Source organism: Rhipicephalus microplus, chromosome X, assembly GCF_043290135.1.
Source record: "Rhipicephalus microplus isolate Deutch F79 chromosome X, USDA_Rmic, whole genome shotgun sequence".
Taxonomy (NCBI): domain Eukaryota; kingdom Metazoa; phylum Arthropoda; class Arachnida; order Ixodida; family Ixodidae; genus Rhipicephalus; species Rhipicephalus microplus.
In genome coordinates this window covers 369,300,351-369,323,136 of record NC_134710.1, presented here as the reverse complement: position 1 = coordinate 369,323,136, position 22,786 = coordinate 369,300,351, and the positions used below count along the sequence as shown (strand labels likewise).

The following is a 22,786-nucleotide window of genomic DNA, read 5'->3' as shown; positions in this document are numbered from 1 at the left end:
GAAAGAAATTGATGTCGTGGGAAGCATTAATGCGCGCATTGCATCGGTTGATAAATGTTGAAAATTCAGCTTTACGGTGTTTACAACATTATTGTCTGATTATGCGGCACGTGGCAGTCGGACATGCGCGAACGTAGCCAGAAATTGCTTTTCGAGGGGGGGGGGGGGGGTCAGTAATTGCTGTGTGCGTTCGTGCGTGCGTTTGTATATGTGCGTGTATATGCGCACATGCTAGCTGCATAATTGAAAGTTTTCGGAAAGGGGGGGGGGGGCAATTGTACATCAAGTCCCCTGCTCCAGCCTTGCTAATGGAATTTCTTTTTTAACATGTACCCAATGCGTGTGGTGCAGAGCGTTTTTGCAGCGTACGATGCGGCTTCCTCTGTCCTCGAGTTCTTTTTCCTGTGGGCGGGGGGGGGGGGGGCGTGGTGCACATGTCACGAAAATTAACTGCAATGATTACGGCTTTAATGACAATTTTCAGTACATTCTTGTCAATGTAAGCTTTCAAAATGTGACCTGAGCGAGTGACGAATTTCGCGAGCGACTTTGCGGGAAGCAAAAGAAGTGATAACGCGTGATAACGCAAGCCTTCTTTTAATAGGCGCAGCTGGTCATTCGTTTCAGACGCTCGGCACATCTACCAGCTACGTTGTTTGTTTGCTGTGTATGTAAGCTCCACGTACACGCGATTAGCGGTGAACGCATTTCGAGATGCAACCACTCATCTTTATTTTCCTGACGTCTCAGCGGTCGTGTAACCAACGGGTGTGTGCTGTGAGACTCCCCGACCCTTATCACGCGTCTTCGTGTCGTTAGTATTTGTGTTCGTTTCTTCTTTTTCTATATCATTTTTTTAAGACGCCGTAGTATGTGCCTGTCGGACATGTTGCAGTGTAAATTGCTTGCCATGAATTTGTTTTTGGAAATTTACGAAAACTGGTGGCGGGGGAAATTCGACATCGTTGACTACGTTTTTCGTTATAGTTGTCTTGCTGGGATTGAAGGTGCCTTGGATACGCCCTGCATTCACTCTCGTAGAAAAATGAGATGAGGTGATGGTAACGACGAGAATACCTCGCCGTAATACTGGATCTCTTCCTGCTATTGCGTAAGTAAGGAAAGGCGTTTGCATCGGCAAAAAGATCTTTTTTTCTTTTCTTTCGTGTATGCATAGTTATTTAAACGTGATCGTTTATCCGGGGGGTGTGGACTGGACAGTCGAGGCCTGTTTTACGCATTGCAATCGCGTGCGAGGTTCGATCGTGTTCAGAATGCGCAATGCCGGTCATCGACAATTACTCGCTGGCTCGCCGTGCACGGTGTTTGCACGTGTGTGCGCTCGCCTCCCGCTCTCCGACGACTGTTCCGCCTGACGGGTGGAAACGGGCCAGCTCCGACGTGTCCCGGCTTCGTTCCCACGAAGCGGTTTTCTTTGTTGTGTGTGTTCTCGCCTATGTGCAAACAACACACGCTCGCCAGCACGCTGCCAATGCAGCGACTCCTATACGTGTCGAAGCCCTCGATTGAAGTTTGACTTGGATGACAGGAAACGTATTGTATATGCAGCAAACATTTTATTTTGCGCAAGTCGTTTTATTGTGACGTCATCGCCCGCATTTTACGTGTGTGCGTGCTCGCTCGTGCAGGTTTGTTTGTTTGTAGGCATACGGGTAATCGAAAAGCATGTGACGCTTGGGACAGGTTTGATTGATCGGTCGGGCCACTGTTACGTTGCGGCGACGGAGATGAAATCAAATCAAGGAGTTTTCTCGCGCTGGCCTCTGCGGTTCTTGGTCTTTCGAAGGATACAGAATACAGCGGCGTCAATCTCGTTGTCGCCTGCCCTGTGATGCAGTTTCGAGTCGCTCTTCACTCCACCGTTTGAACGCCCGTGTGCTCGGGCAGTTATATCAGGAATGTTCCTCTCTGCTGCCGACATTACGCGAGTGAGTTCCGAAGTTAAACCCAAACTTCTGATTTACAGCGGGCATGACGCCGGGCCCTGTTTCGGGTTACCGCGCATGAGGGCCTGTGCCATCGACCCTCTTGTCTATCCTCACGCATCCTTCCTCTGTTTGTTAATAGCCTCTTGCGTAGCGTGTGTACACACACTCGTTTGTCACGCACTTCGCCCTCCCTCTTCCAAATGAACTGTCTCGTGGCGTGCCGTCCACGCATGGTCGGTCACCAGCTGCGCCACGGTGGCTGCCGCGGTGGTATTATACCGCCCCGCAGTGGCCGAGGCTGGCAACCGGGCCGAATGACGTTGGGAGAGTGCTCCTTTTGTGGTCGCCTGTTGCCTGTCGCGCAGCTTCTGGCGTTCTCGCGCACGTGTTACGACACCGACTGTAGTTGGCAGAGTATATCCCTGCCTTCGAATAAGTGCGCGGCTCCGTTGCCTATAGCGTGCCTGACGTCGTCCGCTTGGTTGGGACTCGGGGAACCCGCGTTGTTGCTGTGTTGGCGGCCGTTCGGAATTCTCGCCCCACTCGTTTGCGCACCGATCCGAAGCTACTTCCTGTACTTCGGTCCCCGTTTGTGTCTTTTTCTTTTTTCTTCTTTGCTTATTTAACAGAAGTCGGGGGAAGCCGCCGATGTGAATTTTTAAAAAGAAAAGGTCTGCTTGTTTTCTTTGTCTTCTTTTCGCTCAGAAAAGAGCAGAAGTTTGTCGAAAAAGGGATTTCCGAAGAACAGCGTCCCGTTGACTGCCGGATTCTAAATCGCTCTCTTACACACACACACACACACACACACACACACACACACACACACACACACACACACACACACACACACACGCACACACACACACGCACACACACACACGCACACACACACACACACACGCACACACACACACACACACACACACACACACACACACACACACACACACACACACACACACACACACACACACACCATTGTGTGTGCGCGCGCGCTCTTAGCTCCGTTGTTTGGTTGCCGCACGAAATAAAATAAAATATGCAGAATAACATGGCATATATGAGCCAAGGTGGGTGTGCCTCGGCTAATGCGAGTAAACGATTTAAAGCAAACGGTAGTATTTAAGGCATTTTTTTGCCACTCAACGCTAACCGTCATCTGACGTGCCTGCGTTTACTTTCTCAATAATTGCGTGCTTTTCACGCCGATACTTGCACGCCGTTCGTGACGTGAAAATAACGGGGGCGCAGCTCAAACTGGGGATAATACGAAACTAAAATGACAATTGTGGTGATGTAGTGGTTTCGTGTTAATCGCGCGTACGCTTGACACCTTAGTATGTAGTCGGTAAGCAAGCGCAAGGTTGTCTTGACCTGTACAGAGAATGTGCAGTGCCGAAATACTTTTGAACTGATTTTGTTTTTAAAACTGGCCAATTGAAATTCCCGTATCTCTTTCAATGCGAAGACGAACCGTTATGTCAAATTATCTGTATCGATGTCACTTGCTTGCATCATGTATGCTTTTCTTTTTGTGCATGTTGGTTTCATTGTGTATCAACGGTCTCGTTTCAGCATAACGCAACATGATATAATTACTGCCTTTACTGACAGTGCATTATGTATGCTCTTTGAGTCGAGACTGTGTGGCCGCTATATGACGCTGCCACAATGTATACGTGTGTGAGAGTTCGGATACGGGGAGAGATAAGGTGCATTGTTGCTGCGCATTGTTTAACGGTAACATGCTGCCGTCATTCCTGCGTGATCCAGGCTCATGTTTGTGATCCCGGAACTTTGCTGCACTGCTGTGCTTCGGAGTCTCTCATAGATAAACTGTAGATAAAGGTGCAGCGTAGATTAGGATGTTTACGCGCCCAACGCAACCTGTGATACCAACCACCTGCCGATTCTCAAGCTCGCTATTTTCTTGGTTTGTGTGTGTGTGGGGGGGGGGGGGGGGCACTATGTATAATTACAGGAAACACCCCCCAACCCAGGATACTTCCTTTAGTGAATATTTGTTCTATGTCAGACACGTTAATCGAATGGAATGTATACTATACTCCCGAACGAGGAAGAAGTGACCATACTCTTATCCACAATATGCAGCTTATATAGAAGGGTACATCTCTCCGCTGATAAGCTGTCGTGCTATCGTATTCTGTTCGACTGTTGTCGGACTTAATTGCCCGGATTGCATGACGAGTGATTGGTCTCCGAGAGGCGCACGTAACCGTCTCACTTATAGTCGTCTCACCATTATCGATGGGTCGCAAGTGGACAGTATACACAGCTTGGAACCTGCACATCCCTCCATGTAATGCTGTGTCGTTTAGCTGTGTACACAGTGTATTTTACTTCTCCAATAGCTTTCAGCGTTATTATACAGCTTCATTCGGGGAGTAACAGACTTTGATTGTGAAATAATATTAGGCTTTTCATGTGTGAAAGTGTCAATAAGAGCGTTGTGTACTGCTATGTGGGGGTGGCCTCCAGCACTGTAAGGACATTGGCGATCTTTATTAAAGCAGTCTGTTCATTCTTCTTGCGGCCACTCTGCCATCAAAGCACTTTAAAAAAAAAAATTAGAGAAACTCCCTCTCGCCGATTATTCATAAAGGCTGTCTTGTTGTGCGCACCTTTTGTGGTATCGTTTCTTGAGGACATTAGCTGCCAGTTTTACTCACTCTCCGTAACAGGCTATAAATTGTCGGCGATAATTTTTAGTCTAATTCAGCTTGTATGAATGCCCCCTCCCTTGGCGCATTCTCTATCACTGTTCTGTCTACCATATTTACTCGCGCATGCTGCCACCATGCCTTTGTAAGCGGTACATTCTATCTCGCCCTATTGATGAGTTGTCTGCAATATGTGACCTTTCACGGGCTTCCACTTTGCCTGGCGTATCTATTCCGCTCTCTGCACTCGGTTTGCCGTTTTCGCACTCCAGGAGACTGTCTTAATGATGAAAACTGCGCTCGCCAAAGGAAACTGCGCTGCGGGAAACGGAAGTCTCTTGCGGAAAAGTTCCCCCCGCGGCTCCGTCCTCCTTCACTCTATTTCACGAGGCAAGAAGGCAGGACTTCCCGAGTCGGCGCTACCGCCTCTGCCCTGCCGAACCAAGCGCGCGTGCCATGGTTCACATCCCGAACGCGCCGTCAGGCGCTGCTGCTTTATTAGCCTTTATCACCCGCGTCGCTCGAGCTCTTTATGGCCGCATTAAAAACTCTGCGTCGACGATGTGGAGAGAGTGGACTGCCGGTGTGATGGTGGTCGCCTGGTGATGGAAGCCTGCGAGGGGGCGGATAACGCGCAACACTCCCCGTGCCGATAACCGACGGCTGATCTCTCCGCACCTTCCTGCTTTTATATAGGCTCTTCCTGCTTTTATATAGGCTTTCTCGCCCTTGCTGTAGCGACACTGTTTGTATGTGTAAGCCTACTTGCGCGCGGGTCGGTGTTTCGTGTGTCTTCGGGACTATCTTCCCCCCTTCGAAGCGTGGTTCACGGCTGGGAAAGAACCGCGCTGCAATCGCAGTGCGTCTGGCGGATGCAAGTGCTTCGTGTTTAACCATAATCCACTTAAAAAAACCTGCTCAGTTCATCGAGACCCCACATCGTGCCGCCCATTGCGTCGTATACCTGCCGCACGTGTACCACGCGCTGACTCGACACCATCGTGCACATGGTACGGTATATACATATGTGCGTATCGATATATTCTGCCTATTTGTGTTATTTTTTCTCTCAGCTGTGCCGCTCACCGGAAACATTGGCAAATAGACCTTGTAAGAAGTCCCGAAGTCGAGTGCATAGTTCGATGCATCGACTTGATTTCACTTGCCCCATGCAGAATGACCCTTTGTCGCTCAGGCAAGGTATGAGTGCTGGTCCCATATAATCTAGGACGTCCTACAAAGGTCTATAGACACGCATCCGGTAATGAACCAGAACACCCTGCGATAATATTCCGACAATGACTGCACATTGGCGAGGTTAAAAGGGCGTTGAGATTGGCATGGTTTAGCTGCAGGTATAGGTCTATGTATACAGGGTGCCTCAGCTATCTTTAGCCAGAGTTTAAAATATGCCGGCACACGCAATTACGACGCGACCAAATGCATGTTGTTGCTTATTGTCTGCAGTGAATCAAACTACTTTTTTGTGTGTTCTGATCGATTGTTTATTTAGACCTTTTCAACTAGCCAACTTCTGAAGGAACGAAGATAGATAGCAAATTTCAATGAGAGTATTGCTGATCGGTTTGCAAAACGTCCTATTAGACAGTTTCGAACTTTATATCTGTTAATTATAAATGTTTTTTTCTGCTAACTACAAATGTCTGTGAAAGAAAAAAAAACACGTGAAAAACCCATTGGCGCGCATTGCGGTGTTCGCTAACGTTCCGCGTATGAGCGATACGCTTCCCTCGCAACAGTTCATGACAGCGATAAGCAGTCACGGCGGTTATCGCTTTTGTGGTCGATGGTGAAACGTGTTCATCGCAAAGCCATCGCCATCGTTGCGGCCCTGTCGAGACAGCACAGCACAATCGGGCAAATGCTATGGTCGTTCGTACGCGGAATGATAGGGGGCACTAGAGAATCATCCTGCGCACTGGTGCGCGAGCGGACTTGTCACGTGGTATCTTTTGCATTTCGCAGGCATTTGCAGTTACTAGGAAAGCACTAGAAATTAACACATATAAAGCTCGAAACTGTCTAATCGGATGCTTTGCAAACCGATGAACAACTTTCTAATTGGAACGTCCTGCCCATTTTTCTTGCCTAAAAAGTTCGTTAATAAAAGTAGTTTAATCGGACAACTAATCCGAACACAAAGAATAGTCTGACTCGCTCCAGGTAACAGTTATCAGCAACATTCATTTTATAGCATCGTCATTGTGCGTGTCGGCATATTTTTAAACTCTGGCTAAAGATAGCTGGGACAGATATTTTTTCTTTATTTAGTAATACTGTCAATCTAGCCAGGGATTTTTTCACAGGAGTGTGTAGAAGTGTTTACAAATATATATTCACATAGTATATCAAATGTAAAGATAGGGTAATACACAATAACACAATTGTAAAAAAAAGGTCACGATACAGAATTATAACGACAATGGACCTCCGTTAATAAAGAGTGCACATGTTTGTCATATGTGCAGAAACTGAACAGAAAATAACAGGAGTAGAGAAAGGCAAGAACGCAAAGATATATATACATACTCTCTTGTTGCCCGTTCTACGTACGCCATCACTTTATATAACCGTTTCTTTTGCAAGCTCAGCAAGCAACCATACATTGTCTCGTGGAACTGTAAAACAGCTGATGTAGGTATGTTTACTTAGGTTACAACTCGCCGCAGAAATGTCCATTTTTTTCATGTCCTCGCTGACTGCGGCTGTCCACTCTATACATGCGCTCAATATCGGGCTATTGTAGGTTGTATTTGTTGTTTTCGTATTCACGGGCTGTTTCTTTTTTAGCTGCCTCTAATATGATTACTGTTGCGAACAAGTATCGTCATGGCAGTGATGTTTGTTTTCATGAAAGTGGGCACTATCACGAATACGATCACGCGGAACTATACAGCGTTCAGTTTCCTTCTCGTAATTTTGCTGTAATCTACGCGCTTGTAATCCTGTCTCGATGACAATCTGTCGTGCTTTACGAAGAGTCAATTCTTTCGTATGGTGTCGTTCACCCTATAGACAGAGCATCGAACGCGTTCTTCTAAGGTCGCAGGTTCGGATCCTGCCAGCGGCAACTCATATTTTCGTCCGCTCTTCTTTCTTCACAAGTACGCTGCAATTAAAACTGATGACATTTCCTATACTTTCTTTGGTATCTTTGTCAGTTCCCATTAAGCCTCGAAAACACCTGCCCCGCGCTGTATTGTGTGGTTTTCCTGTTAGGTTTTACGAGGACTTCAGTACAGGCTTCGGGATGGACACTCTGCGGCAAGTGCTTCTATTCGTTGCATGTACTTATGTAGACCTATTGAGAAACTGCGTTCAGAAGATGTCCTTATCCGAGTGCAATTGTTTAACCGGGTATTATGCATGGCCGGCACAGCAAATCCGCGCGTGACTGCTGCACAGAGGCTAGCGCCGAAGACATCGCCCTGCGATCTCGCGCTCCTCAGAGGCATTTTACCTTGGATACGCTTCGACGCCGCCGCTCCACCAGTGGTTGGAGGCAGGTATCTGTAGAGCCCAGTTAAAAAAAATTCACTATGTAAGCTACAAACCGGAGTTACCCTTTTCGCCAGGTACCCTGGTGTTTGCATGCGCCTGTTTCTCTTCCGCGTGGCTCGCAGTAATTGGGGCGTCTTGCTCCGTTGCTTCTCCGGTTCTACCGCAGAGAGGCATGCGCGCCCACCAAGCTGAGCTGAAGCTTCCCAGCGCTTTGTCCCACGGAACGAGGCGTGTTATGCCAATCCGCGGTTTGCCGCGGCCTGTCCTGTGCGGTCTGTGCGAGTTCGTTCGCCCGCTCGTGAACAGTCGCATTCTTTTCGCGCAGCTCTCCGCCTTGCGGCTTGTTTCAGTTTACGGCAGCTCGGAGCTGCTATAGTGCTTCGACACGGCTGTTATCCTTCTGTCAAGAGTTTTCGCCTTCTCAGATGCACTGACGCGCGCACGTAGACGTTAGCATGCAGGTCAGTGCTGGGAGTTCTGCAGATAGTGTGTGTGTGTGTGTGTGTGTGTGTGTGTGTGTGTGTGTGTGTGTGTGTGCGTGTGCGTGTGCGTGTGTGTGTGTGTGTGTGAGAAAGAGAGAGAGAGATAGATAGATACTACTCACCTAGAAGAAAAGGGGGGGCAGCAGTGTTGCTATAACATATACGCGCGCAAGTTTCACGCATTCTCTGTTCTTTTCAGACGGAGGGTGAAGTAGCAGACATACTGAATGAAAAACACAATCGGTGTGGATCCAGTCCGCGACCACCACTCGTGACCGTGTCGTTCAGTGCTCGCGCTGTTCTACGTGATTACCGTGTTGGTCTCGGACTTAAAATTCCTATAATCTTAATCCTGCTTGTGTAGACGTGTGGGAATATTTTCTGAAGCCAAATCGGTTATATTTTGCATATCTTCAAAATGAGAACTTCCTGACTCTTTTTGGAACGCTACATTTTGTTACAAGCAACTATTCTTAATTTTTATTCGACAAAAATAAATACCGGAGTGTTAGGCGCTCTGGTATAAGATCACACGCAGCTATCTCAAGTATTATAGGTCGTGTTTTCGCATTGTGCTAGCTGAAGTAAGGTGGTCGCTCTGGAAGCTTTTTTTTTTTTCTATTATCCGGTTGCACCACTATATGATTTGGGCTGGCGCCTCAACAACCCTACTTTGATCGAATATCGTGATGCTTACGCTCGTTTGTGGTTTATTCTCCGCTGTATTTTTTTTCATCTTTTTTCACCTTATCACATATGTGTTATTGTAGCCTCTGTTCTTCGACGGGTTCCACTCCAGTAACGGTGTGCACTTTCTGGCATGTTACTTCATAAGGCGCATGGAAGCGTGAATGGACACGCCCAGGTAGAAGGCGCACATACATACGCACGTATACAGGTGCGCAAACGCATACAAGTGCAAATTCGTGTACGATTAGCATTGGTATGGCGAACAGTGTCGCTGGAGCTAATGTTTCGACAGCTGAAACTTCAGGACTTGGGTTCCGTTTGTGGCCACGTCTGCCGCATTTTGATCGGTGCCGAGATTATAAAAAGACCAGTGTGCCTAGATTTAGGTACAGCTTAAAGAACCTTAGGTGGGTGAAATTGATTGGGAGCCTCTCACTGTGGGGTTCCTCATAATCTATTTTGGATTTTATCGCGTGATACCCCGGAAGTTATTATTATTATTAACGCTTCGGCAATAAGATTTCTCGTCGGGGCAGCAGCTGTTGCTGCCAATGCATAAGATCCCTTCGTGGAAACCATGCGTCGAATGGAGTTAAGCTCCTATAGCATTCTGGACGTGTTGGTATGACATGTATATATGCTCTCGTAGAGAGCGTATGCAGTGCATGTATGACAACGACACCTAGTGTGCAAAAGTACTCAAAGATAGACTTGACACTCAGTGGCTTTCAGCAACGTTTACTTGCAGACAAAAAGAAAAAAAAAAACATGGGAAACGTCGCTTTTTTTTTCTCCACCCTCATTGTGCATAGTTTTCAAAGTCAAAACTCTCTTAAGGACGTGGCGGCTGGACTTCGATGGAGGTGAAAGGCTGTGCCCATGTACATAGATTTAGGTACACGTTAAAGGACTCCAGATTGTGAAAATTTCTAGAGTCGAAGATTTTCAACGACAGAAATCCATTAGCCGTGGCCGCCAAGCGCTTCGGAAGTACCACCGCAGTGGTCGTGCTCTTCAATGGACATCGCGTGCCCAATTTCGGGCGATACGGATTGGTGCTACTTCATTGTGCGCTGTAACGTAGGCAGATAAATATTTGCTACGCCTGCGGCCGGCTCGGACATCGAGCGGACGTTTGCCCTGACCTTGTAGACGTTATCTGCCGAGGATGCAGTGTCCCGAACTCCGAAAAGGGCCAATATTGTACACCAACATAGGAGGAGGACACAGGAGGAGCCCACCTCACTGCCGACAAGGTATACAAAGGAACGCTAGCACATTCTCTACGTATAGTGCGACGGCGACGATGGGAGCGAGCACACGCTCGATGCGACACGACGATCGTGAAGCAAGCGAGTCTTTACGCAGGTCGAATAACCGTCTACAGGAGGTGGCAATCGATGGCTTGGGCAGTTGATGAAAAAACAAAGAAAAATATATATTAATTCACGTGAAATGTCATACATGACAAAAGGTGTCGCATCGCACAGGATACGTATGACGACAGGTACTAGCTAAGCATAAATGAATGCCATCGAAAATTCGATTCTTGTTTTCTGCTCTTGTTTTAGTTTGTGGTAGCCTGTCCGTATAAAATGCCCTACCTCTAAAAAGGCGGTGACAGTGACGGCTCATGACTGAGCGCGTATTCGTGGTATCGCGACTGCGTGCACACGGAGTGCAGCGATTGCCCCGTTTCTGTTCCGGGACGCGCACAAAGCCGTGTCGCCGCCATGTCTGGCCGCCGGGTGGTGTTCTCCTTCTCCTCCAGTGCCTGGAGTTCCGGTCGGCACGTTCCTGACCATATGCACTCTCTCTCTTTACACGAGATAGCAAACACGCACAGACCGAACTGCTGTTCCGCCCTCGCTCCAGTGCTGACGGAGAGAGCCGCGCGTGGGTGGAGTGGTAATTCGGAGCTGCAACCCTCTCCGTCTCCCTGCCGGGGCCTCTATTTGAGGGATGCGCTTCACTGGCTCTGCACGAGTGAATAAGCCACGAGTCTTGTGTATGAGGAGGGGAGAGAGAGTGTGTATAGAGAACACGCGCGCACATGTAGTGTGCTTGTTCTCGGTGTTATTCGAATCGCCTCTCCGTCACGTTCTCGCTCTCAGTCTTCGCCTTGTCTACAGCGCTAATTGCGCTTCGTGCCTCTCTTTATGCGCGTAGTGTGCTGCTCCGATCCGTCTCCCTCTGACCCCCCCCCCCCCCCCCCTTTCGGTCTTGCCTTCTGCCAGTTGAAGCTTCATTCAAGAGAGAATGTTAGAGAAGAAAGAAAAAATAAACACATCACATCAATATTGAAGATAAGGATGTTCTCGCCTCACTTTGCTGCAACCGAGACGTTCTCGGAATCGGATATGGTATATGAGGCACGACTTGCAATAGAAGTAACAAGCTTCTTTTGCCACCGGAAACTCTGTTCAGTTCCGAGTACTGTGAAACATAATCCGCTTCGCCATAGCGCTGTCTGCAGGGACTGCATATACCGCTTGCTGCGCCTCCTTCTTTCCGGCGGCTTGATACCGGATTCGCGTACTCGTAGGCGTAATAAAATCAAGAGTGTGACTTTCGGAAAAAAAAAAAAGTGCGCGTGTTTGGTAGCGATATGCGAACAAATTTTCGAATGTAATATTTCTCAAGGAGCTTTTTTTTTTTACTTGGAATTATTATTTGGACACCGACTTGTCCGTGCTTGATCGTGTTACGGCAGTTTAATATTCATTCCTCGACAAAAATTGCTAATTGTTTTATTACGTAATCGACGAATGCCGTGAATAGCTATGCAGCGTGTATGTGTCAATGTATCATAGCCGTGTCATCCTACGTGTGCATATGTGATATCTCGTGAACCAGAGCGATTCGAAAGTTTGATAGCTCTCAAGGCTATCGAAACACTCTGTTAGCACCAATCATTGATGGACGATACCTTCATATGCTTGCCTTTTTTCTGTAGTTTTATTTCGAACATGCATTGCCGTCCGGATATGACGCACCGTTTTGGGACGTTAAGCGCCACACATCAATCATACGAGGCAGCGCTGAACTTTATATCAATCTGGCACTTAGAAACAGCGATTGTCATAGAGCCTGGGTACGAAGGAAAAAGGTAAAGAAACAAGTGCTACATCTGGAACGCTCGCCTAAGAGAATTTGCTTTTTCGCGCCTTATTCCAAATGTAATCGAAGCTTGTCTCACCTTCGCTTTAGCGTCAGTTGCCTCTTCTTGTCGTGCCACCGATCCAATAACCAGCACGCAACGATCAATGAAGTCCATAGAAACCTCGTGACATCTCCGATTTTCGACGCGTCGTCCGCGAGCAGCTCAGCAGCAAAAATTGTCCCCCCACCCCACCTTTTTTCTTTAGTTGAGTGCACCTGTCGATCCTAGATATTGAAAAAAAAACAACAACAAGAAAACCCGACTCGTGAAGTACACGCACCGTTAACGGTGGCGCCTGACAGAGCGGGTAGTGTATATACGCACGGCCACCGTTATTTATGGACTCGACGCGCTTTTATCGCGGCCAACTCCTAGCTCGTAGTACGCGTGGCGTGCCTACCGAAGGTGGGAAGCGCCCCTGTATTCGATCGACTGTGCTTGCGGCGGGGCCGTCCTCTCCGGCCTGCAGCTCTCGAACTCGGTCGCGATACAGGGCGTCCCAAATAACTTCAGCCAAGAATTTGAAAATGAGACACTGCAGTGACGAATCGAACTAAGTGCGTACTACTCGCACTTTCCTGTAGGTACTCGGGCTATTTTTTATTTCTCCCCATACTAATTAATTAATAATTCTTAATTACCTTTCTAAATTATGGGCTGGAAACCCAAAATATGAGCACTGCGATGAAGAGCACTTTCAGAAACCACCGACTGAATTGCTTCCTGTACGATACGTCTCGCGCTGTTATTTTTTTCCGCGTTGTAAAGAAAGCCGCGAAATTGAAAACAAAAACAAAAAGCCGCGTGACGGACAGCGAGCGCACTGCTTTAGTGTTGCTATAGGCTTCCTTTACAACGTGGAAAAAATAGCAGCGCTAGGCTGTTACTTTCAGTCGGTGGTTTCTGAAAGTACTCCACATATCAGTGTTCATATTTTGGGTTTACAGCCCATAATTGAAAATGGTAATTAAGAATTAATTATTAATTAGTTTGGGGAGAAATACAAAATAGCCTGAGTGCCTACAGCTGTGCTAGTGCGAGTAGTATGTGCTTAGTTCAATTCGCTTCCTAAGTGCTTTTCGCTCTCATATTCCTGGCCACAAGTTATGTGGGACACCCTGTACACACTGTATAGCCGATATTATTGCCGCGGCCCTCCCTTGGTCGTGGCCGCGTGCGGATACGCCGCATATTATTGATGGGCGCCGTGCTTTCGCGGTGCCCCTTGCGAACGCTCGGTTCTCCTTTCCTCGTCATCCGCTCCTCCTGTGTATAGTAAGCGTACTACGCGGCGCGACTAATAGACCTCTGCATAGATGCGCTGTGCTGGGTATCTGTGATCATGAGGGCGTTCCGAGCTACGATCGCTGTCCCGTACCTCTCTTGCTCGCTTTTGATGGGGTATTCCAATCAGGAACACTCACCCAAACGGCCTCTCTCTAAGTAAATCTCCCTTTGGCGCTGCTTTTTATTTACTTTTGTGCCTGACGTACACCATTGATTTTTTGCTTCCGAATGATATAAGTGGGATGACTGTCTTTTTTTTTTCCGCCGCGGTGGTTCAGTGCACAGCTAAAAAAATCGGCTGCTGGCTCGCAGGTCGCGGGATCGTATCCCGGCTGCATTTCCGATGGAGGTGGAAATATTGCAGGCCCGTGCGCTCAGATTTGGGTGCACGTTAAAGAACCCCAGGTGGTCGAAATTTCCGGAGCCCTACGGCGTCTCTCATAATCATATGGTGGTTTTGGGACGTCAAACCCCAAATATCAGTCAATCATGTTTTTGTCAGCTTACGATTTCAGTCGCACAACTTTCTCGCAAATTTCAGCCAACGTTGCCTTTTGAAAGAAATCTTTTCCCTTATCTCTTATATGGGGCGTTTCTAAAGAAGATTCGGTGTCAGGTTTCAAGAAGCATATAGATACCTATCTAAGCAATGACTAAAAGCTGGAAGTCGAAACTGAAGTATGGAGTACTATACTTGTTCCGCGGTTATTATTCAACACAACTTGACCCAAGCAACTTGTGGTGTGTAACGAAAAAAAAAAAACGCCTACGATCAGTCTCGTCTGTGTAACGTATACACGTAAAAACAGTTATCATGCATAACACGCGAGAAAACAATGCAACAACAATTCACCAATGCCATGGACACTCACAATGCCTTTAGAAAAATATATGGGATGAAGACGGTCGTGTGCGCGCAGCGGGTTGCAAGAGATATGTCGGCGGGTCGCGTGTTTGAGACCCCTGATCTAAAGCATCCTGCGAAGTGCCACCACCTATAGGGTGATACCGTAGGACGCTCCCACGTGGGGACAGCTACCTCTCCTAACGGCCGCATCTCAAGCTTCCTGGACAGCCAAAAGTCGATGCTGCTGATGTTCTGGAGGGCCGAGCTCCATGTTTTTTCTGCAAAGTCCTTGTCCCAAGGGGCACGCACCGCCGGGACATGTGTTCTAGATTTTACGTCTCTCCGCAGTGATGCCACTGTCGAGCTGAAGCCACATTGAAATGGACAGTGCATGAAAGCGGGATTACGATATGAGTTAGTCTTGAGGATGAATCCACGCAAGAACTCCGTGTTGGGTCATAAAATCCAAGCCCAGGGACGCCGTCCATCCTGTGCTGTTCTGCTCGATGGGGACGATGATATGTGGGGTTTAACGTCCCAAAACCACCGTATGATTATGAGAGACGCCGTATAGTGGAGAGCTCCGGAAATTTCTACCACATATGGGGTTCTTTAACGTGCACGCTAATCTGAGCCCATGGGCCTACAGCATTTTCGCCTCCATCTAAAATGCAGCCGCCGCAGCCGGGATTTGATACCGCGAGCTGCGGGTCAGCAGCCGAGTACCTTAGCCACTAGACCACTGCGGCGGGTCTCTGCTGTTCTGCTCGCAAACGTGTAAACCCGTTCGGCACATGATGGCCGGGATTCAGCTATGACGCTGTAATGGGTAATTGTATATATACGCGTCTTGGGCGGTGTGTATACGGCGTTGCAAATCCACACAGCAGAAGAGAATGCCTAAACTTGTGACGACACGCTGCGCCGGTCCCGAGTGTATTCGTTCGGTCTATGCGCCGACTGACGTAACACCTCGCGCACCGTCTTCTCGTTCAGCATACTGCGCCTAGAGATGGCTTGGGAAATCGTCTTGGAGCGCTCTTCCATACACAGGCACGCACGTATTCCGTGTGCTCATTTTCGCCTCTCGCACTTTGTCTGATCGAGGTCGCACAACGCGGCGATGAATGAGCAGTGGCCGGATCGCTATTGCTAATAGTTTTCGCCCCGCCGCTTGGGGGGGTGGCGAAGCTTGATTTAATCTTCGCACGCTCTCCGGTATACCGCTTCCTGCAGCTGCGACCATCGCGGACTCGTCCTTGAAGCTTTCTTCCGCTCGCCTTTTGTCGCACGCCTTTTTTTTTTTTTCGTCAGTTTCGCTTTCTCGAAAAAAGTGTTGAGCGCGACGACGACTGCGCGCACTGACCTGACCATTCTCTCTGACTCTATAAACGGCAACACTTCGGCGGCGTTATCGGCGTGGAGGAGGTCCCTATAGCGCGGTTGGAAACGGTTCACACGGAAGTCATCTGTATCCATGCTTTTGACTTGCGGAAGGGGGAATCCTCGCGGAGAAGGGACGCCAGACGCCCGGAATAAGCGGGACGCACAATTGTGTCTCGGGTCTGCCAGAATATGAAAACGGAAGTGACGGAACGAACGGGGAAACTCGCGAATGGGTGGCGCGGCTTTGTGTGGCCGCGGCGTTATATTTTCGCTATTCGCATTTTGTGAAAAGCATCGGCCGTTTGGCGATGCTTGGGTGACTTTGAAGATTTGGGTCTTGCGAGTTATGCTGAACCTGACGAGGCTGCTGGCCCTGTCTCTGCCCTCCAATCACGCACGCTGTGGCATGAAATTTTTTTTTGGGGTGGGGGGGGGGGGGGGCAAACATACGAGTATTCCGTTCACGCGCCCTCGTTTATGTCTTAACGCGGCCCTATTTAATTTATATTAGATATCCTGCTCTTGCTCTTGGAGCTACCTATGGGTAGCTTTAATAATAATTTAGTGATTTTGCGGTCTGACGCTGCCAGCAGTCTTCGAGGACTTGCACAAGAGATCGCGCTATCTCTGGCGCCGACCAAGCTGCCATACCAAACGAACCATCGAACCGTCAACACCACCTGTCCTCTTCGGTGCATATCTGTGTGCCAACTCCAGATGCATCCACCATGCGCTGAAGAGGGGTCACGCTGCTTTATCGCTTACGACTAGGGGTGGCATTCACAAAATCTTATTCCTTTTGTATTAAAATAGCCGACAAGGCCTTTTTTAATGCCTGTCGTGCCGAGGAGACTCCTTTTTCCACCACATCTCGGGCGTCTGTCCTCTGCATAATGTTCAGAGACATTCACTGGCGTCCGTTCTAGCGCACCTTGACAACAGACAGATGTCTGTCGAGACTATTCTTACGTTCATGTCATTGACAGAAAACATAGCAGCTGAAGGCGACGAATGTACCACTGAGGGTGTTTTTTTTTTTTAAAGGAAACCGGGCTGTACAAGCGGCTGTGACAGTAATGTCTCGCACCACGCAAGAGTGACGGACTGTGACTGACTGTATGCGTGCGCTGGATCACGTTCTGCCCTTCTCTCAGTTTCCTCTTCATGTTTCAATTTCCTCCCACATATTCCCATGTGTAGAGAGTGCCCCGCCGCGGTGGTCTAGTGGCTAAGGTACTCGGCTGCTGACCTGCAGGTCGCGGGATCGAATCCCGGATGCGGCGGCTGCATTTCCGATGGAGGCTAATAGTGCTGTAGGCTCGTGTGCTCTGATTTTGGTGCACGTTAGAGAACCCCAGGTGGTCGAAATTTCCGCAGCCCTCCACTACGGCGCCTCTCATAATGATATGGTGGCTTTAGGACGTTAAACCACACAAATCAATCTAATCAATCAATCCCATGTGTAGAGTAGCAAGCCGGTTGTCCTGGGCTGGTGAATCTTCCCGCCTTTCCTAATTATCTACCATTCATTCTCTTGTTATTCAGCAGACTACTTTCATATGCTCGCGAACTCCGAATAATTGTGTAGTTAATTGTAACAGACAATCCTTGTCTGGAAACGTTACAATATTTCTGTCCGCTCGTTAGGCTCGTATCTTACGTTTATTTCGTCTTTGGGGTGCGTCCTGGTCAAGCGGGGAAGCCATCGTTATCTTATACCTTGGCGTGCGCCCACCAGACACCGACGCTTTGCACTTCTCACGACGATGGCGTGATGAAGAGTGTGATTGTAGTGTCCAACGTTGGCGGCGTCGCACGTCGTTGATGCTACCTTCGACGTTTTGTCAGCGCCCACTTAAAATATCAGTTAACGCTGAACCTTTGCGTTTGCTGCCCGTTCCATTTAAAGCAGTGCATATAATTACAATGTAGGTCCAGCAAGAACCGTAATTGGCTTACGATGTACGGCGTGCGCACAAAGGCTCGTGCCGGCAGCGGAAGGCACAACGCTGCTTATTATGTGATTCTTAAAGGGAAAAGAAGAGGAACTGTCTGCATGAGAGTGCGACACCTCAACGACAGCTCACAAGGGATGGGGTTAAGGAGGGATTAAAAGGATAGGATTAAAAGGTGTATAGAGAGAGAGGAAGGAGAGAGCGAGGCGCAGGGAGAGCGAACGACGGAAGTAAAGAGGAGATAGGAAAGATGGACACGGTCGCAAGAGTCCGAGGACGGGGCACCACTCGGCGAGAGCTCTTGTCGGCGTCAGGAGAATGCGTAGGGGGAGCCCAGTCGGCCAGAGCTCCGCTGTCGTCGGAGATCGCGGGGGGCACGAAATCCAGCGAGGGAGTCCGCACAACGCTGCTCCGACGTAGAGTCGAACTGGACCCCTTAGTATCTGGAGGCCCTCTCAAGTTCCTCCGGGCTTGAGCTTAACGTGTGGCGACGGTAGTTCGTGCGCCTCGAGTGTCCTTGCGCTTTTTCTCGCAATAATAAAAACGTGCTCGTCTAGCGTGGGCAATCTTCGGAACCGACCAACTCTGTGTAGTGGCCGCTGCCCAACTCAGAACACTTGCGCCATCCGGTCTCCGCGTTCCACCCACTCCCCTTCCCCCTTGCATTTTCTGGTGCTTGGCGTCGTTTACCAAGTCTTTCTTCAGCCAGACCTTTTGTGGCAACGAGCGAGTGTACAGATGTAACGAATCGCCGCGACGTTCTATAGCACCCTCTGGCGGTCGGTGTTATCGAGTGCTGCCAGTGTCATGGGCACATGTCTCGCCGATTGGGCGAGGTCGCTTGCGCGATCGTTCGTGCCGAGTGTCGGTTCGTATTCCCAAAGGTGTCCCGTGATTTTCTGGTTTTACAGGCCGGCGCTACCCGCTCTTACGCTGTGGCTGTGTTGCGATGACCATGAAATAGCCGTGACGGCCGCGACATAGATGTAGGCATTGAAGTCGCGAGTTTCCCAGCTTTTCTCTCAGAACGTGGCCAACGTTGAGTAAGCGCTCTCTAAACCACGATATGATTATGAGCAGCGTCTGAGGAGGCTCTGTTATGAGGCATGGTTTAGGGAGTGGACTCGGTACTAGTTTTGCCCACCTGTGGTTCACTGAGTTCACATGTCAACACAGAGTTGTGTTGCGTTACTTCTTTGCTTAAGACTGTTCCAAGCAATCCGTGCACTTTCTTTTCTTTCTAGTAGTGTATGTTTATTTCACTCTACTTAGTATGTGTTTGCTTTTTAGTTAATACGTAGGATAGTAAAATTTTGCTGTACAAACCTGTTCACTTTGTTTCCACTGTGTTCCCTTTTTTCGCCCCACCTGCTTGTTCTACGGACTGCAGTATGTACTAAATAAAAACAACAAATAAATGCTACAACATGAAAAAAAAAAGTGGGCGTTTCTTCTCCCCACAGCTATATATGTTTAGCTCACATATAAACGTACTCGACCCCTCTCCCAGTTGTCGGCTATGCACTATACGGAAAGGCATGGCTATAAGATCTCGGTCAGTGTTGTATACATCTCATCGCTCGTGCATGCGAGACAAACCGGGCTGTTCTAGTAGTCATGAAGGTCTCGTTTGTACGCAGGCCGATCTGATCGGGATCGTTTGTCGATACATCTTGAGTGAGAGCGTGTTCTTCTTTTGCGTGTACTGAATTGCGTGACGAACAGCTCCCTTCAAGGTAATCGAACGCCGATGGCGCTTCGTGCTGATGATACCCGGCGGTATACCAGTCGGTATAAACGTACTGCAAGTAAAGAAACCACTGAGCCAAATGTCATTTGACCCACATTTCGTTTCTTTCTTGCCGCTAATTTCGGGCTACTGCGACGCGCGCCTATAGAACCAAGCACCCTCGTTATGAGTTAACGCTTGCTTTCGGGTGAACCAAATACGAGATGATGAAAACAAAAAGAGAAACGGCGGCCAATTTTCGTCGGCCGAGGGGCTGTCCTCTCCCATGTCTGGCTGCCAATCCTTCCCCACCCACTTGTCCGTGTGCGCCTACGAGCAGTTTTTTCGCGCGCCTTCGCTATGTCGCCATTGGCTTCCTTCGACACCCTCGTACGCGTTTTTTCTCTTTTTTTGTCTCACCTTCTTGAGTGCCAGCAATGTGCAGGGCGCTTCAGTTTGGAACGTCTACTGACTTCGGTGGCGTAATGAAATGCGATCACGCCCTTCATGCATTCATGCATGAACGCATTGCCTCAAAGGAAAAAAAAACCGTTTCGCCCCGTCCTGACACGATGGCGTCAAAAACGTCGCGTGCGGTATAGTTTTTGCTTTGCATCCGCGTTTCTGCTTGCGTAAAAGCCTGCGCTACTCCTCGATGACGCCGCATGTGATGTCGCCTGCCCATCGCACGTTTTCTCCACGCGCGTGCGTCGCATAGCGCTCGCCGTTTCGTGTTAACTAGGACGTATTTGCATTTACCTCACTTCGGACCGCGTGTATAAGGAGGCCGCGTCGGGGATTTTCGCAAAGCGGTCTCTTTTTTTCGTATGGAAGGGCTCGCGCGCGTATTCCTTGTGAGATGTTGCTTACCGCGTATGTTTATTATATACTTGAATGTGCATTACTTCACACCCGTTCTCACTGTAGTATTTGCTCTTTCTTAGCGCGGCGCGGGGCGGCAGAGTTACATGCACGCTGTGTTCGACGACGGCATTTGTTAGCGAGAGTTATGTGCGTGCTTCTAATTTTGTTTGCGTAACCGCGAATGCAGATATGTTCGCTGCTTTTGTTCGCGTTTCGAAGTGCGGCGACGTGATTCGTGTATTTTGTAAATCCAGTCCGCCGTGTCGGAGCAGTGGTTAGGGGTGCTCGGCTGCTGACCCGAAGGTTTCGGATTCTATCCCGGCCGCGGCGGTCACTTTTGAGTGGAAGCGGCGAAATGCTACGGGGCCCGTGTAACGAATGCCAAGTGGTCGAAATTTCTGGAGCCCTCCACTGCGGCGTCTCTCATAATCATGCCGTGATTTTGGGACGTAAACCCCAGATGATATTATTATTATTATTATTATTATTATTATTATTATTATTATATTGAATTATTGTAAAGCATCGTTTGTTGCACGGGTATGTGTACTTTTCTCTCATTTTTTGCGCACGTGCACTCAACGAGATCGTCGCAAAAGTGTGTACGCACGCACGCACGCACTGCAGCTTCTCAGCATCCGCACTGTGGAAATGTGCAGGAACTTTCTGAGGTCGCAATGACCTGGCATCTCTCGGCGCGTCACGAACGGCTGCGTTGCCAGCGTGACTCTCCCATCTTGGAGCTGGGGCGTTTTTCACGATTCCTGTTCGCTTCTGCGCTTCAGCGAACTATCGGGTTGTGTTTGTGCGCGCTGCCTGCCTAACGAGGTGCCCTGTTTAGGTTTCTTTCGTCTCTCTTCGGGCCAGTGCTCTCTGAGGAAAAAAAAAAAACACATTGAGAGATCGGGAATGGATGCTCTGATATACCGCAAGAGCGAGGAGGATATGTATACTTCGTGGGCGGTGACCGCTGCCTTTGCGCACGCCGCCGCTCAGTCGGGCACCATCATTTGGTGAGCCCGAAAATTTTTTCGCTCGATGCGAGCGGTGCCTGGCGCGACTCTCATCTGTGATGTCTCCGTGACCACGGCGTTTCATATACGCCGCCAAGTGTGTGTGTGTGTCTGTGCGTGTCGCACGCTCGCTCCATGGCATGTGGTTTTCGACCGCAAGGCGCATATAGTGTTGTGTGATGCTACGTCGCGCCTACGGACATTTCTCCCGATGATATGAACCTTGGAGGCGACCTGCTTTTGCCGACGTTTTCGTTTCTTTTCGTCCTCTGGTGCTCGGCGTTTTGACGGACGCGCGCTGTAGCTTGGGCAGAGTGTCGCCGTCCTCATCAGGTGCACACGGAGTTGCGGACTCTTGACACTCTGCGCCCGCGTCACTTTCCAAGAAGAAAGTGCGAAACGCCTAGTGGGTTTCGTGTGCCCGCGTGCTTCCTTTTTGCGTTCGCGTTTGCGCTCCTGTGTAGTCCTTCACGTGTCACCTATGAGTTTTTGCGCGTCGCACTATAGCTTATGCTCCGTAGGCCATTGCACCCAAGGACTGCGCGTACTGCGGTTGTCTCGGAGAAGTTTGCCATTCATAATTGCATGTAGTCCGCGTCGTCGTCGTTCGTTGCGTATATCGTACGCGGCTCTTTTTCCTGTAGCACGTGCTTCGACTAGATGCCTGCCACACGAATCGAGTGTGGCTCCTAAAGATACTAGTCGGAGTGGATAGCCTTTCAAGGGATTCATGTAACTGGACGCCTTCCGCTTATGCTATACCGGTCGGCCCACTTTGGCCCGTGCGCAGAGTGGAGGAGTGTTGTGTGCATGCCAGGTCGACAGCATACTTTCCTATAGCTCTTGTGGCCGCGCATTAAGAGCCATCCCCCTTTGGCCTTCCATGTTGCGCGTAACGGCGCCCTTATTTAGCCATTGTCGGCTTAGACCTTGTCCCTGAGGCTGTGCCCTGCTCGGTGAACTGGCAAAAAAAAGCGCGTGGCTGGGCGCCCTTTCCGTGGGACACGGGTCGTTGCTCGCAGCCAATTGGCTCCTCGTCCGCAGCACACAGACGGCGGGAGACGTGACCGCATCGTGTATAGCGGAGTCGTTCACCGCGTTCGTGTCTTGGTTCGAGTTTTGGAGCGCGCCGAAAGAATCCTCCTTGCCGAGCTCTGCACACAACAGTGTCAAGTGACTTTGACACTCGTCAGCTCCTCTTCAGAAACAAGCTGCTTC

At 49.2% G+C, this 22,786-nt stretch overlaps 1 protein-coding gene across 6 annotated transcripts in view; it reads left to right on the top strand.

Annotated features, from left to right (window-relative positions):
- The window catches only part of Cip4 (formin-binding protein 1-like Cip4), a 254,028-nt gene that overhangs the window by 136,144 nt on the left and 95,098 nt on the right, over positions 1-22,786 (top strand). For 3 of the 6 annotated variants that reach the window (XM_075879950.1, XM_075879949.1, XM_075879948.1), the window contains exon 1: positions 5,344-5,657. The exons of 2 other annotated variants lie outside the window; for them this stretch is intronic. In XM_075879950.1, the coding sequence (XP_075736065.1) occupies positions 5,382-5,657 (276 nt within the window). In that variant the 5' untranslated portion in view covers positions 5,344-5,381. Of the gene's footprint in view, positions 1-5,343; positions 5,658-22,786 lie in introns of those variants that run through there. One more of the 6 variants, XM_075879953.1, reaches the window with a different exon arrangement.